The 15,332-nt window shown below is 48.3% G+C and overlaps 1 protein-coding gene across 1 annotated transcript in view; it reads right to left on the bottom strand.

Moving 5' to 3' along the window:
• RAB6B (RAB6B, member RAS oncogene family) overlaps nucleotides 1-15,332 on the bottom strand; it is a 58,087-nt gene that overhangs the window by 17,443 nt on the left and 25,312 nt on the right. Inside the window, exon 2 of the mRNA XM_004762476.3 lies at nucleotides 14,915-14,973. Coding sequence (XP_004762533.1) covers nucleotides 14,915-14,973 — 59 coding nt within the window. The remainder of the gene's footprint in view (nucleotides 1-14,914; nucleotides 14,974-15,332) is intronic.

Raw genomic sequence — 15,332 nt, 5'->3', positions numbered from 1 at the left:
AGCATGAGATCTAGAAATGAAGCCTGAAGACAGGACTGACTTGCTGCAGTCTCACAAAAAATTTGAACAGATGAGGAGTTGCTTCTCATGGATGAGCAAAGAAAGGGGTTTCTTAAGATGGCATCTACTCCTGGTGAAGATGCTGTGGAGATTGTTGAAGTGATGACCAGGGACTGAGAATACCACTAAACTGAGCCGATAGAGCAGCAGGAGGGTTTGAGGGCACAGACTGCAACTGTGAAATAAGTTCTACTGTGGGCAAAATGCTATCAAACAGCATCACATGCTAGAGAAATTGTTTATCAGTGAGTCAACTGCTGTGACAAACTTCCTTGTCTTATTTTAAGAGCCACCCCAACCTTCAGCAATCACCATCCTGATCAGTCAGCAGCAACCAAAAGTGAGGCAAGACCCTCCACCTGCAAAATGATTACAACTTGCTGAAAACTCAGATGATGGTTACCATTTTAAAACAATAAAGTTTTTGAAATTAAGTTATGTATGTTATTTTTTAGTCATAATGTTATTATATGTTTAATAGATGACAGTGTGGTATGAACATAACTTTTATATGCACTGGGAAACCAAAAAATTCATTTGCTTCATACTGTCATGGTCTGGAACCAAACCTGCAGGTATCTCCAAGGTATGCCTGTTTTTGCAATGTCCGCTATGCAATAAAACAAGGTTTAGGCAAGTGAAGAGGAGGAAATTCAAGTCATAATCAAGAAAACAGACCCCCAAATGAACCAGATGCTGGATGTGCAGAGAAGGGCTTCAGAATGCTTGTTATATATATTTTAAAAATACAAAGGAAAAGATGAATGATGAATTTCAAGAGATACATGGAAATTCTAAAAACAAAAACTGAAAATCTCAACACTACAAAATACAGTACCTGAAATAAAAACGCACAGGATTTCTGTAACAGCAGCTCGAATGCTGCAGAAGAAAGGTCAATGAACTTGAAGACAAGCTAAAATGAGCTGTTCAAACTGGAACACAGTGAGAAAAAAGATACAATAAAAATGAAGTCTCCTGAACAGCTAGGACAGTATCAAGTGATCTGCTATACATGCAATTGGTGCCTCATAATGAGAATAGACAGAATAAGCAAAAAGATTTTTGAAAAAATAAGTTAAAATTTTCTCCAATTTGGTTAGAAACATCAACCCATGGTACCAAGAAGCTCAGTGAGCCTAAAACACGATAAATACAAAGAAAACCACACATGGGCATGTCATAGTCAAATTACTGAAACCAAAGATACAGAGAAAACCTTGACAGCAGCAAGAAAACAGAAAGACACATTTGTACAAAGGAATAATGCCGAGAATGATGGTTGACTTCTCATCAGAAACAATTGAGGACAGAAGACAATGGAAAAGAATCAAGTTCCAAAAGAAATAGTATCTCCGCCACCATTATGTCAGCCTACGATTCCACAGCCAGTGTCACTTTTGTTCAGAAATGAAAAACAAAACATTTTCAGATAAGGGAAAGCTGTGATAATCTGTCACCAGTGAGTCTTAATTATGAGAAATACTTTAGGCCAAAGGGAAATGTCACAGACGAACATTTGCATCTTTAAAGAAGGAATAGAAGAGTACCACAGATGGTAAATCTATGGGTAAATATAAAAACAGGTGACTTGTCCTTGATCACCACCTAACTTCCACCCATATCAGCAACAGTTCATAACATTCTCCCCTCTTCTTCTGTCCTCAGTGTGGCTCCTTCTCAGAAATGGCCTCAAGTCCTACTTTTCAACATTATTTATAAAGCACTTCAATTCCTTGTGTTTACCTTTAGTACAATAACAGGGGTAAACATGGTACAATGATGAAACATCCGAGTACTTAGCCTTTGCCAGCTATCGTGCAGAGCACTTGACATGCCCTACTTCATGTATTCCTGATAACCTCTGTTACGAGCTACGTTCCTCAGTATGCAAACGCCACTGCTAAGACACCTGAGTGAGAGTGAGAGGTGCTAAGTTACTTGCTCAAGGTCAACAGCTGCCAATGGCAGAACCAGGACTGAAAAGGGTATTTGCAAAGTTGTCTACAAGTGTCCAGCCCTACCCCACATCCTTCTGGACTCTGAGTGTTTGTTCCTCCTGTTCAAAGCCAGCCTCTCCCTGCGGGTCCCCTTGTCCCTAGCCCCCTCCTCCCAGATGATGTTCTGTCAGCCATCTCCTTTCTGTATTTTCAATCTTTCATGCACTACTCACTCTTTGCCTTTGTCCAAGAAGTATTCTCAGAAATCTCACGTCCCTGTCACTAAATGTTTCTCTAGCTACTCTTCAAGTGATATGCTTTCTGGAAAAGGACCCCAAACCCAGGCTCCCCTTCTTCCCCTCCCACCTGCTGCTTGACTAGGGTGGCATGGCTTCTGTCCTCTGCCTACTGGAGCTGCTCTTGCTATGGTTGCCAGGAGCCATTTCATCTCCAAACTGTAAGGACACTTGCAGGCGAAGCTCTGTTTGATGCCTTTAACCCTGATGACCAGTCCTTTTCCTTGGCACACCTCCTTCCTTTGCATTTCATGATACTACTTGTTTCTGGCTTCCCTGCCTCTCTAACTGCTGTTCCTCATTGATCTCTCCTAGGAACTTGTTCCTTTCTCTAACATGTTGCTTGTCATTCCCTGTTCTGTGTCAGGGGACCTCATTACTCTCTCAGCTTCAGTCCACATCCTGGGCTTTACCTCTGTCCTGCACCCCAAGTCCAGGCATCCAGCTGTTCACTAGACATCTCCCTAGTCACAGTGTGTCCCACACAGAGCCCACCATCTCCCTCCAAACCAGCTTTAATTCTCCTCCCTCCATGAACAGCACCGCTACCACCCCAGGTATCCAAGCCAAGGGAGTCTTCCCGAGTCCCTGCTGGTTGCCTGCTCTCTCGTCTGCTCCCTCAAGTCAGAAGAATCACTGAGCTGATGGCTTCACCCCGGAGCATTTCGCCTCTCTGTTCTCAGCATCCCCCTAGCACTGCCCTGGTTCAGACCTCCAACTTCTCTACCTGAATAACCTCAACAGCTTTCTAACTGGTCTCTCTGCCCTCAGGTCCTCCCCCTTATAACTAATCTGTCATCCAGCATGAGGGTTAGCTTTCTAAAACATAAATCTGATCACTTCCCTCCCCCTGTCCCTAGGAAACAGTCTAAATGCTTCACTTGGTCTACAAACAGTTCAGGGCCTGCCCTCACTTCCTCTCGTGTCCAGCTGTTACTTTATACTTTACTGACCATGCTCTGGTCAAGACACCACACACACAAGTCACTTTGTATTTCTTAGTGTTATCTCGTACTGTTCCCTCCTCAGAATGTTCTTCCATGTGGCTAAAACCTATTCAGATTCAGTTCCTCTGCAAGTCCTGTTCTGGAAGTCACTTTCTGCACCCTCAGGTTGGCCCCAGGGCCCCTCATTTAACAGTTGCTATAGGAAATAGGGAAGATCTCATACCAGTCAGTCTCTCCTACTGCCCAAGCAGTGCATGGGTCACTTGCTTCAGAGACCAGGATTCCAAATAAGCCTGCGGTAATTCATTTGTGCAGGTAAGTTTTGCAAACAACTGCCTAGTCTCTGAGCTTGGGCTGTAATCAGCCTGAGGTATCCAGAAGGAGGGGCACATTCCCTCCCTGGAGTGAGAGACAGAGGGAGATGCCCATGTATGCGGACGGTGCTGTTCATGAGGAAACCAAGGCTCACCCAGAAACCGAGGTCACACAGGTGCCCTGTGTGGCAGAAGCAGGATTTGAACGCAGGTCTCCGTGACTGCAAAGCCTCTGCTTTTGACTACTTGGCTGTACTCTCTCTGCTTCCTGAAATCCCTTCATTTCTGAAGCTGTCACTGTGCCCTGAAGCTGTCACTGGGTTTGCATGGGGGTCACATCGTGTCTGGCTTCTTATTGTCAGACTCTTATGGTCATTAGCCATAATAGCTCAGCAGAGCCCACTTAAGAGGAACTTCATTTGCATTTTAACGAGAACTACAAAAGGCGGCTCTCTAAGGAGGGAGCAAAAACAAGAACTTTTAAGATGGCCTTTACTGGGCCTTGGTTACCAGGAAATCTCTAGCTCCCTGGCATCATCTATTTTCCCAGACACAAGGCACAAGCAGTTGGCCCCACACCACCACCAGCTGGAGCCCGTCTCTCTCAGGCCCTGGGCAGCTCCTTTCTGGCAAACACTGTGAGTAAATAATAACTCATTCACTTTCTCATCCTTGAATGCCTACTAATTGTTAGGTCCAGAGCAGAACGAGCCCCCATTCCTGCCCATGAAGACCCATTCCCTCCCCTGGAATGCTCTTCCCCATGGTTAATGCTTATTTAGAGTTTCAGATTAAGCTTTGAACTTCCAACCCAGTAGAGGAGCTAAGATTACAGCACACAGAACTGCGGTCCTTGACAGATGGGAAAGGACCAGTACTGTAAGAAGGACTCTAAGAGAAAGGGACCCTGATTCTGATTTCCTGAGACAAGATGAAGGAACTATACAAGTCCTCGAGTGAATGCAAACTTTCCAGCAGGTGAAAATGGGGGTGTATGGAGGATGGGAAATGTGGGGAGAAAAGCCCCAGATGGAGGGAATGGGAGAGTTCTGATTTCTGTCACGGCAGAGCTCCTATCAGAACAAGCCTCTTGCAGACTGCTATCATAAACTCTGAACAGAATACAACCAACAACTCTCTGAAGGCACCGCAAAGGGACCAAAAGCAGGTAGAAACTGGAGGGGAGTCAACTTTAAAAAAGGGAACAGCCCTGGGTGAGATTCCTGCTTTTATGACTGAGGGCAGCCCTGGCTGGAGCCCAGGGGTCACTAAAATTTGGCAAGACACCCACAGTCTTGCTATTTGAGAAACAAGTCAAATCCCAAAGCTACCACAACAGCCAGAAAATGTGGGAAATCCTAAACATGAGAAAGTCACAGAGAGGGCACTCCAAATTCTACATGTGAAAGCTGCCCAAATCTCTGACTGACCCAAGCAGACCTCAAGCAGCCTACCTAAAACTGAAAACAAAACAAAGCAAACAAATCTGATAAAACTTTAAAACGTGGTGCCTACTACACGGAAGAAAATGGAGAAATTGTGTCCAACCAATACTCTTCCGAAGGAAGAAACATAATCCACAGTCTAAATTACAATGTGTATGATAAATATTGATGTACTCAGCATATTTAGTGCAAACCATATTCAAGGAAAAAGAGAACAGGTGGAGACCAACATTGAGGTGACCCAGATACTGTAGCAGAGTTTAAAGTAGCTAATATAATTATGCTCAAGTATATAGAGAAATATGCTCAAGGCGCAGATTTTAAGAAAATCTCAGCAGAGAAAGAGAAACGATAAAAGAGAACCAAATACAAACTTAGAATTGAAAAATAAGTATCTGAAATCTTAAAATCACTGATAGGTTTGACAGCACATGGCAGCTGGAACAGTGAGTGTAAAAACAGAACAACAGAAATTATCTGACAGGATGATGGGGGACACCAAGCAAACAGAACAATTAGCTACCCAGGCAGAATCCTCTGTGATTCCCTCTTACCTGCCACAACCCACACTCCCTCTTGAAGGCCAGCACATGTCACAGAGGGTGGTGTGTGTTGACGGGAACGTGTGCATGTGTGGGTAGACCCCTGCACAATGGAGATACACACGTGCCCATGCAACTACGTATTCATTTGCAGGTATAAGTATGTGTATGAGGGTAGGAATGGGTGTGGTGTGCTTGTGTGGGTGAGTTGGGATGGGGAGAGTCACTTTTGCTTTGAAGGTAAAGCCCAGATCCACGATATGCCCACAGACCTTGTGCTGCCAGGAGGCTCAGAGGCTGGAATGATCAGGAGCCTTCATAGGCTCTTGGGGAGGGGGCAAGGGTAGATTTCTGCCAGCAAACGTAGGCTTCCTTCGGTGCCTCCCTGGGCTGACCATGACCAGTTCCAGAAGCTGCAGCTAAACGGACCTGGTGGGATCATGTGCTGTTTTCAGTGACCTCTGCCAGTGTTCTGTGATGGGCTGGGAAAAACACTGGATTGGGAACTTCTTCTCTCTAAAACGGGGATTATCATAGCCTCCTTGAAGGACTGCAGATCACATGAGTTAGACTACACACAGGTACTCTGCATATACAAAAATGAAGGCTGACCAACTGACCAGAGCATTTCTGAGAGAAGCTGTAAAAACCTGCCATGGAGAAGACCCTCCCTCCCACGTTTCTCAGACTTGGCTCTTGGAAATACATCCCCAAGCGGTAACCTACAGGACAAAGGTAAACTGTAATCAAGTGTTTCTAAGAAAGGCTGCATGTTCTAACTCCTAGTGGAGAGCCATAAAACATGCTGGCACAGTAAAGTTTCTGAGAAGTCCTGCACTGAAGAAACATGAACAATTACACGGAACCCAACATTTCCCAAGCTCCCTTGCTCTAGAAAACTTTGTGCTTACAATCCTTATTAACATCCCTTATTAATAAACTAGTGTTCCCTGTAGGAAAGGCTGACTGGATTCTAAAGGAGACCACATCTCTCTTCCAGCTTGTCATGAAGTCTGAGTCAACGTATGCATTCTCTGTTGTTCATTTCCTCTTATAAATAAATTAGTCTTGCTGGTAACTATGCCACAGGAATGCAAAGAGGATATCAAGACACATGAGCGAAAGGTTTGATTTCAGGGGCTCTCCTGCCAGTCCATGATCCCTATGGACTCAGCTGTGAGTCCTCAGCTGTGCTGCCTGCTGCCTGTCCCCCAGGAGGATGGGCTGCGCTCTGGACTCCACTATTTATTCCTGTAGTATCATGCTTACCAAATGCACTACTTATGAAAAATGGCAGGCATTTCATTGTACACAAACTATGAGAAATCTTAGCAAACACAGATTTCCCAGCTGCGTCTACAACTTCAGAAGAAGGTGGTGTTACACAGTGTCAGCGGGGGCTCAGACACCCATGCAGAATGATGGTCCGTTGTACATCTCCCTCTGCACAAGACAGCCACCGGCCCAGTGGATCCCCAAGAAAAGAGATGTTTCCTGAGGCAGTTGTTGACATCTTTTTTGTTGTGTGCTTCTATGATGAAATATAATTTTGCATCCACGTTCTGGCAAGACACAGTAATAAAGTCTGCAGTGGAAATCTGCATGGTGATTTGCATAAATTGACTCAAGACTCTTCTCAGGAAGAGAAATCTTGAAAAGGAGTGTGTGTGTGTCTTTTTCTAGTGTTGGCCAGGCCTTGGCCCATGGCTGGGGAAGCATCCACAAGTGGCAGAAAGCAGCTGGGCATGACAAGCCCTTGACAATGAAGCTGCTGTCTGTGCTCTGTACCAACCATCAGATGAGAGTATAGGGTAGAGTCATGCAAATCAGCATGCAAATGAGGCTGGCAGAACTACGGATTCAGACTGGCAAGTGGGTGCTGTGGGGGAAGGAGGCGGCAGCCTCTGGAAAACATGCTGGTCAGGATCTGTCCTTGCCAGCAGCTCAGCACTGTGCTCTGAGGGAGTAGACGCTGACTCAGGAGGCCACGGCACAGGTACCTGGCTTCTTTCAGCCACTTCAGCCTCAGAGTCTACACAGTCTGGGGGCCACTGTCCTCCCAGTGGAGAGTAGCTTGTTCCTGTCACCACCCAATTTAAGTATCTATATCAATTGGTCTTTTATCTCCTGTAGTCTGAAAGGTCAACCAAACAGTATGTACCTTCTGACTTATATAGGGGTTAAATTTCATCAGAATCAGTCAATCCCTTCAAAGCCATGCAGATGGCCAGAGATGTGTGGCCTGAGGGCCACAAAAGGGTCCAAGCACAAAAGCCCTCTCCTTAACAGGGTGAAAGATGCTCCAAGTGTTGGACTTTTGAGGGTGTCTAAGACCCATCTAAGGGTCACCTACAAAGTGAACAGGACAGACTGCTGACATCTGGGGCAGAGAATGGCATCATGAGCCCCTTTAACTTATAAAGCATAACAGGCACTGCTGGTGGACTCACCAATACCTACCAGTCACCTCTTATTCCTCTACTTGCCTAAAGAAGGTCATGGAGATCTTCTGCTCTCCCAGCCTCTCCAGAGGCTAAGGGTGGTCGGGTGACCCAATTCTGGCCAATAAGACTGAAGCTGCAGTCTGCTAGAGAGCAAGGGCATTCCAGGGAAGCACTTGCTTTCCTTTTCTGCCCTGAATGCAGAGGTGATGTCTGGAGCAGCAACAGCCAGCCTGCATGCAGATGAGAACCCACAGAGCAGAAGGAGCACCAGAGTGGGAACCAGAGCCCAGGGACTACAGCACACTTGTGCAGCAGTGCCCCTGCAAGTCCTCCCCATGACTGCGTGCACCTGGAAAACTTCAACCCCTCTTCTCAAGCCACCATTAGTCAGAGTTCTGTACTAAGAGGGGACCGCATTCCTAATTTGTATATGCTCAATGGAAGAGAGGCAGGAAGAGGAGAGAGGAGGGCAGGGAAGACAAGAGGTCAGAGCCAGGGCAGGTGTACCCTCAGTCCAGAACCAGATCATTTCCAGATGGAGCACGTGGGTGACTGGTAGCACCCCAGCGGGTCTCCGAAGGCATGGACATCTTGCCAAGCAGCCTGGCATTCAGAACATTTTGCTGTATAGGACTGTTGCCTCCCATTTTGACCACAGAACTTAGTGTTTCCAAAGATGGAACCCCACTCTACGAACATAATAAAATCATCAGCTTGCTAGACTTAAGTGAGGACTTGAGGTCCAGCTTCTGCCAGAAGCACAGCAGCATCTGGCAGAGCTGCCAATCCCTCCCCGGGGGTAAGCACAGGGACGGTGGGGATGGGGGCACGATGTCCTAGCCAGGCACTCCATTAGGGAGGTGTTGTTAGCGCCATCTTGTCACTATCGACCTAGCTGGAGGTAGAGCCGTTGCTGTTGTTGGTGAGGTTTTGTGCTGTTCTGCTTCCCTACAGAGTATACCATGACACACATCTATGCCAACGGTACTGTCGGCCTGTGGTTTTCCATCATCTAGACTTTAAGACCCATGTGATGAGCTATGGTCGAAATACAAATGATCCACATTCTTACTGCTAAAGTTAGAGGCAACTGGTCTAGGTCGTATAGGGGTTAAATCTTATCCAAATAATTTCCAGGTTAAAAGAGACTGCAATACTGAGAAAGTAGGATGCCAGCCGAGAGTCTCTGAGCTAAGTGACAGAGCTGGGCTCTTACCCCAGACCTCCTCAGTATGCAGCATCATTCTGGAGGAGAAAGAGCGAGCTAAGGTAAGAGGGAATGTACTGCATCAGTCTCCTCGGTGTGTGACCCCACTCGGACCACCTCTACCATGGGCAGAAGATCCTATCCCTGTCTTCCCCAGGTGCTGGGCAGTTCCTGGAACACGCCATGTGGATGGGTGGCATCTTAGATTCTGTGAAGAGAGGTCCCTCAGCCTGGACCCCCACCTCCTTTCTACACTCCAATCCACAACTCATCATTTCTTAGGGCTTTGGGAATCCAGCTTCCAGGCAACCATTCAAGGGTCTGCCCAATGTAATGGTCATTTTCAAACATTTCCCTTGGCTGTTCCATTATTCCTTCCCACTCAACTCTTCGTTTTTCTTGGAGCTGATGGCACTGACGGTTTTCCCAGGTATCTAGACAGAAACCTAGGGCCCATTTCAGCCCCACCCTCTTCTGCATCCCACCGACCCTCTCTGTTCATTCATGCCTTCCGCTGCCTTTGGTGTTTCTGTCCTTGGCCCAGGCCCCTCACTCACCTCCCATGTGGCCCTGCATAACTGCTCCGTCAGACTCCTCCCTGCTCTGCCCCACACAGGAGCATCCAAGTCTGTGTGAGCCCCACCTGCATCCATCAACCCTGCCCCAGTCCAGCGCTCCGCATCTGTCTCCTGCAAACTCTGAAATCTTTGATCCCATCAGTGGAACCCTCAATAGCTCTCTGTTTCCTGCCTCCTGAGCCCAAGTGCCTCTGAGCCTCCAGGGCCTTCCCCAGGCCCAAGCATCCAGGCACATGTATCCACGAGGCAGGGCAGGCTCAGCTCCTAGGGCACAGGGTACTTTTAGGGGACCATAAAAATATTTTTTGACTTTTAATTTCTTTGAAAATCAAGAGAAAAGTGAACATAATAAAAATATATAATAATGAATCTAGTTGGGATTATATATTCTCAACAACAGCTGTAAAATATAATTTCATATATACGTATATATGTATATATATATTTAACAAAGGAAGGACCAAAGTACCCATAAAGGCAAAAGTGCATAAGGTCCATGAACATCAAAATGCAGCCTGCCAATAACCCACACAAAGGCCCTACTCTTATCCTCCACTGCCATAGGCAGACCCCTCCCCACCACACACACACACACACACACACACAGTGACGGATCATCACACTTGGAATTTCCACAAAGGCTTCTCCTTCAGCACATAATCATTCCTCCCTCCAGCACAGCTACAGTCAAACTGTCCCACGCTCCCCTGCAGAACCTTCTGTGCCCACCAGAACAGCCACCAACCCCTGCCTTGTCTAAAGCTCCAGATGGAGCCAAGGCCCAGGCCAGAAGGTCTGGTCCCCACTGGGATCAGACTGGGAGATGCCATAGTGGGCTGAAAAATGTCCCACCCCAAATTTATATCCACCTGGAACCTCAGAATGGGACCTTATTTGGAAATACAGTCTTTGCAGATGTAAGCAGTTAAGAACCTCAAGATGAAAAACCACCCCGCATTTAGAAGAGGCCTCTCAGTCTAATGAGTGGTGTCTTTTCAGGAAGAGGAGAGGACACACAGAGGCCCAGAGAGAAGACTGCATGAAGACAGAGGCAGGGACTGGAGCTTCGCAGCCTGACAACAAGGGTCTGCAGCCTACAGCTGCAGGATGCTGGGGGGAGAACTTCAGAGGGAGTGTGGCTCTAGACTTCCAGCCTCCAGGACAGTGAGAAATTAAATTCTATTGTTTAAAACTACTCAGTTTGTGGTCATTTACTCTGGCAGCCCTGGAAACAAATCCAGAGCCCAGAGGTGGGAGGAAAGCCTCAGGCAGAGTGGCTGGCAACAACAGTGCAGATGGCTGAGGAGTGAGGGGCTCCTCGGGCATCCCTCGGCCTGTGCTGGCACAGCAGTCACTGCTGTTCTGTTCCTTTCCCAGAGGCTCTGTGAAACCCCCGGAGTGACCCAGCATGGGCAAAGCCTCTCAGTCCTTCAGGAAGGGTCCTGTGCTCCTGGGGCAGCTGAGTAAGCTCCAGCAGGCCAGGACCCTCTCCTAGGAACAGCCGCTTAGGTCAGCCACCTCCTAAGTTGTGCTGCGGTGGGAGGTCTAGGGATGGGCTGCTGGCTCAGGCCTTGGCTAGAAGGTCATCTCAGTCACCTCAGAGATTGAAAACCACTACTGCCTGAGCCAGCCTATGGATCTCTGGGCCATCTCCGCCGTAGGTGATGTTAAGGTACAGCCAAGACAGAGAGCCTCTGAGGGACCTATGAGAAACCCCAGAAGAGTACTGTTCCCAAATCCTGGTCTCCCCTCCCAGTGGCCGCTGCAGGGGCGGGAAACCTCTCACCATGGCGCTATGCAGGTTTCCAAAAGGCAGCCCAAGAACCAGGCCTGCAGGTGTGTTCTTCAGGCCTAGGCAGAGGGTCAAGTCTTATCACAGTACAGGCAGCAGCAGGTGTCTTCTACAACAACTTTTGAAAGCAGTTTTTTAGTTGGGGTTCTGTACAAGAGAATTACTGCAGAGTTCATCTCACCAGGCTGTAAGTCTTGATTTGGGGTTTAATCAGGTAAGTGGATTTCGATGGGGGGATGGGAGGGGTCATGAGAGGCTGGTTAGCAAATGTGTCAAGAGAACAAGGGGCTGTGCCAGGCAGGAGTGGCAGGAGACCCCATCTCCTGAGGCCCACCAGCTGACAAGGTGGCATCCCCCCAAGGCCTGCTAGGCAGACAGGCCCCCTCCAAGGGGTGGAACAAGGAAACCCAGCTCTGCATGCCCCTGGTCCTCACAAGTCCTCAGGCCAGCCCCTCAGGGCCTCAGGCTTGTCCAGCACCAGACTGAGGGAGGAGGAGGGCTCATGCACTGCCACTCAGGATGAGGTTGAACCCCTTACTCCCTGTCCCCCTGCTGAGGGCAGGACCAGATTCTGCGGCCAGGCCATTGTCTCCCACTGTCCCTCCAGACACAGAGAAGGCACTAGACAAACACCTGCTGTCTGAATGAGTGAATGAGAAACACAGGGGATGAGAGACAGAGCCAGAGAATTATAAAAGGATGGGAGAGAGGGAGGGATGATTCTATCCTGGGAACTGAATGTCTCAGCTAATGGGGAGGGAGGGGGTTCTGCCAGCTGATGGAGAGGAAGTTTGAGGGGGTTGGTGGGGAGAGGCCAGGGACAACTAGCAACATTTCCCAGAGCCCCTGGGGATCTTGTCTACTTCCCAAATGTCTCTGCCACCATCTTAAGATAAACAAAATAAACAATACCATTTCCCCCTCTTTCTCCAGAGAGTTCATTAAAATGGCCTGTGTATGCACAGAACTGGATCCCTGGCCTCCCAGCCTAATTATCATCGTAAAGAGCATTGGGAAAGAAATTCTATCTGCTGCAATAACAAAAGTCAAAAAAGCCTACGGTGGGCAAGGTCTTGCTTCCCTTTGGGCTTTTTCTCCTTCATGCTAAGACATCTGGCCTCTGTGGCCTCCTGGCCTGGTGGGGTCTGAAAACCAAGGCAGAGAGTGCTCCTCCGAGCCGCTCTGGTGCCAGCAGGCACTCGACACCAGCGATGTCCAGACTCTATGCTGGGCCTACGAATGCAGGGGCAGATCTGAGGGGTGCTGGCCTCAGTCAAACGCCGAGCCCGTCCAAGGAGCCAGAGCACACAGGAGTTGCTGTGAACTGGGAGACTAAAGGAGGCCTGAAGACAACGTGCTGGGGCCAGAGGGCTCCAGAGTAGAGGGAGGGGGGAGGGCCCCACCCACAAAGCAAACAAGTGCTCAGAGTCTTGATGAGCCAGAAGACTTTCTCACAGCAGAGAAGCAGAGGGGGAAGGTCATTCCAGCTGAGGTGACACTATGAGCCAAAGTGTGGAGGCGTGACTGTGGCTCATGTGGGGAGCAGCAAGCAGAGAGAACCATGGGACCAACGGGTGCAGGCCAAGCAGCAGGCCAGAGGAGAGGCCACCGGAGAGGATGTAGGAGGAGATTCTGAGAAACTCAAAGGACTTGGGGAGGAGTTAAGGCCTTGGTCCATGCGCACGAGAATCACAGTCACTGCAAAGGTCCTGCGGCCACAGTTGCTGCTACCCAGCACCAAGAACAGCAGCCAGCCAAGAGTCCCGTTGTTTTCAGTGGGACACCAATGAGAGGCATTATAAATAACTTAGAATTTTTAAAAAATCAAATAATCAAAATAAGATCTGCCAGGTCATTTGCATACAAACATACACACACACACACACACACACACACACACACACACAAATAAATGCATCTCCAGTTAGACTTCAGAACTGAAGTGTGTTAGAACTGTAATCTCAAGGGAAGACTGATGTGGCAGAACTCCCTTATGGGGGCCTCTGGGAAGCCCTGGCCTGGAGAGAACACAAAGTGTAGCCAAGACAGACATTCTAAAGCCACTGCCCAGGGTTTTGCAGAGAACTGAGGGCCCCCTCTGAGAGCCACATGTTCTTATCCTCTGTCAACTCTTCAAGGCCATTAGTTATCTGGTGTTTTAGACACAGCAGAGGTAAAGCAGGGAATTAAAGCAGGCAGAGAAGAGTGTATTCGAGGCAAAGACAATGACTGGTCCTGAGGGAGACAGACAGTCTAAGGAGCAGACACAGACCTGTCATTTGCCTTGAGCTGCGCTCCATATCCTGTGTAAGTCTGGGGAAGCAGAGGGACCTCTTAGCACAGCAGTCCCCAGTTTGTGCTATAAATAAGTGTCCTCTGAGGACTCGGGAACAAAAGGATCCCATGATCAAACACCGCTGGGAGATCCTGCACACTATATCCCTCTTTCAGCAAATCAAAACCATCTATCAATGTAGTAAAAGCCTTGAGAAGTCCTGCAGCAGGAAAGTCGACTGACTTTTGTATACCAGTGTTCCCTATATCTGTATAAGCACCGAACCTTCATTCCTACCTTTCCCACTCAACTGACATCAGCTAACATCTCTTGGAACTCATAGCTTACAGAACCCACTGGCTTAGAAAATGATTACTTGTCCTTTGGTTAAGGAAGAAAATATCTTTTTTTCCCCCTAAACATAGCTGAAATATTTTCAATTTTGTGCATTTCACAAAAAGCTAGAGTTGCAGGGGAAACTTCCTTTATCTGCATGATCCTCCAGACCCACCAGTAATGCCAGCAGAGTGCAATGTTAGTGAATCCTAGGAGCTCAGTCTTTGGGCTGGTTGGCCCCAGACCATTCTCAAGAGCCAGGAGCTACAGAAGTCACTCTGCCCAGCCTCCTGCCCTCACAGAGCAGTGCAACCCCATCACAACCAGCCTCTCCAGGAAGGAAGTACCTCAGCCACTGTGCACACATGCCCCTGTGTGCAGGGGTGAGTCAACATAACCATGCTTGAGGAGCAAGTTCTCTTACTGCTCTAATTTTCATCTCCACTCTCCTCTACATGATGACACTCCAAGTAATGAAACAGTGTGGTGGTTTAGACCTGTCCATGGGGAGCAAGAGAACAGAGACTGAAACGTGTCCTCTCTGTTTCTAGAATTTTCCTCTTGGAAGTGTTTCCTTTATCAAGGTCTGGACTTTCAAAAGGGCTCTGGGTCTTTAGTGGGCTGGGCCCAGCACACAGAGGGGAAGCTCTTCCGAGACAAAACAGATGTTGGCATGGGGTCTAGGTGGTCATCCCGGCTGCAGACACGGTGGGGAGGCAAGGGCACCCAGGACCTCACCTGGTACGTGTTGTCGAAGCTGTCATACATGAACCGCGTGATCAGAGACGTCTTCCCGACTGCAAAACAAGAAGAAGAGAGGGGTTCAGCTGGAGCAGGTATGCTAGACTCCTCTAAACACATACCATGTGAAGCAAATGGATAAGGAACCAAAAAAGCCTAGAAGAAAGGAGGAAATGTCCCACATGGGTGTCCCATGGTGAGGTGGCCAAGGCTCTACCAGGTGGGCTGTAGGGGAGTTCCTGCCAGCACCAAGCAGGAAGCCTCCCCTGCCTGGAGAAGTCTCACCGCCCACACCCAGGTCTTCTTTGACCCCCAGAAGCCATATATGAAGAATCAGAGCAAGCTGGTACAAGACAAGATGCCCTGCTCACTTGGGCCCACGTCCACCTGGAAATATATCCTTGCCATTGGCCAC

This window comes from Mustela putorius, unplaced genomic scaffold, assembly GCF_011764305.1.
Source record: "Mustela putorius furo isolate JIRA1106 unplaced genomic scaffold, ASM1176430v1.1 tig00003834_pilon_pilon_pilon, whole genome shotgun sequence".
Taxonomy (NCBI): Eukaryota; Metazoa; Chordata; class Mammalia; order Carnivora; family Mustelidae; genus Mustela; species Mustela putorius.
Note: the sequence above shows the minus strand (reverse complement) of the source record. Positions and strands in the feature narration are given on the sequence as shown.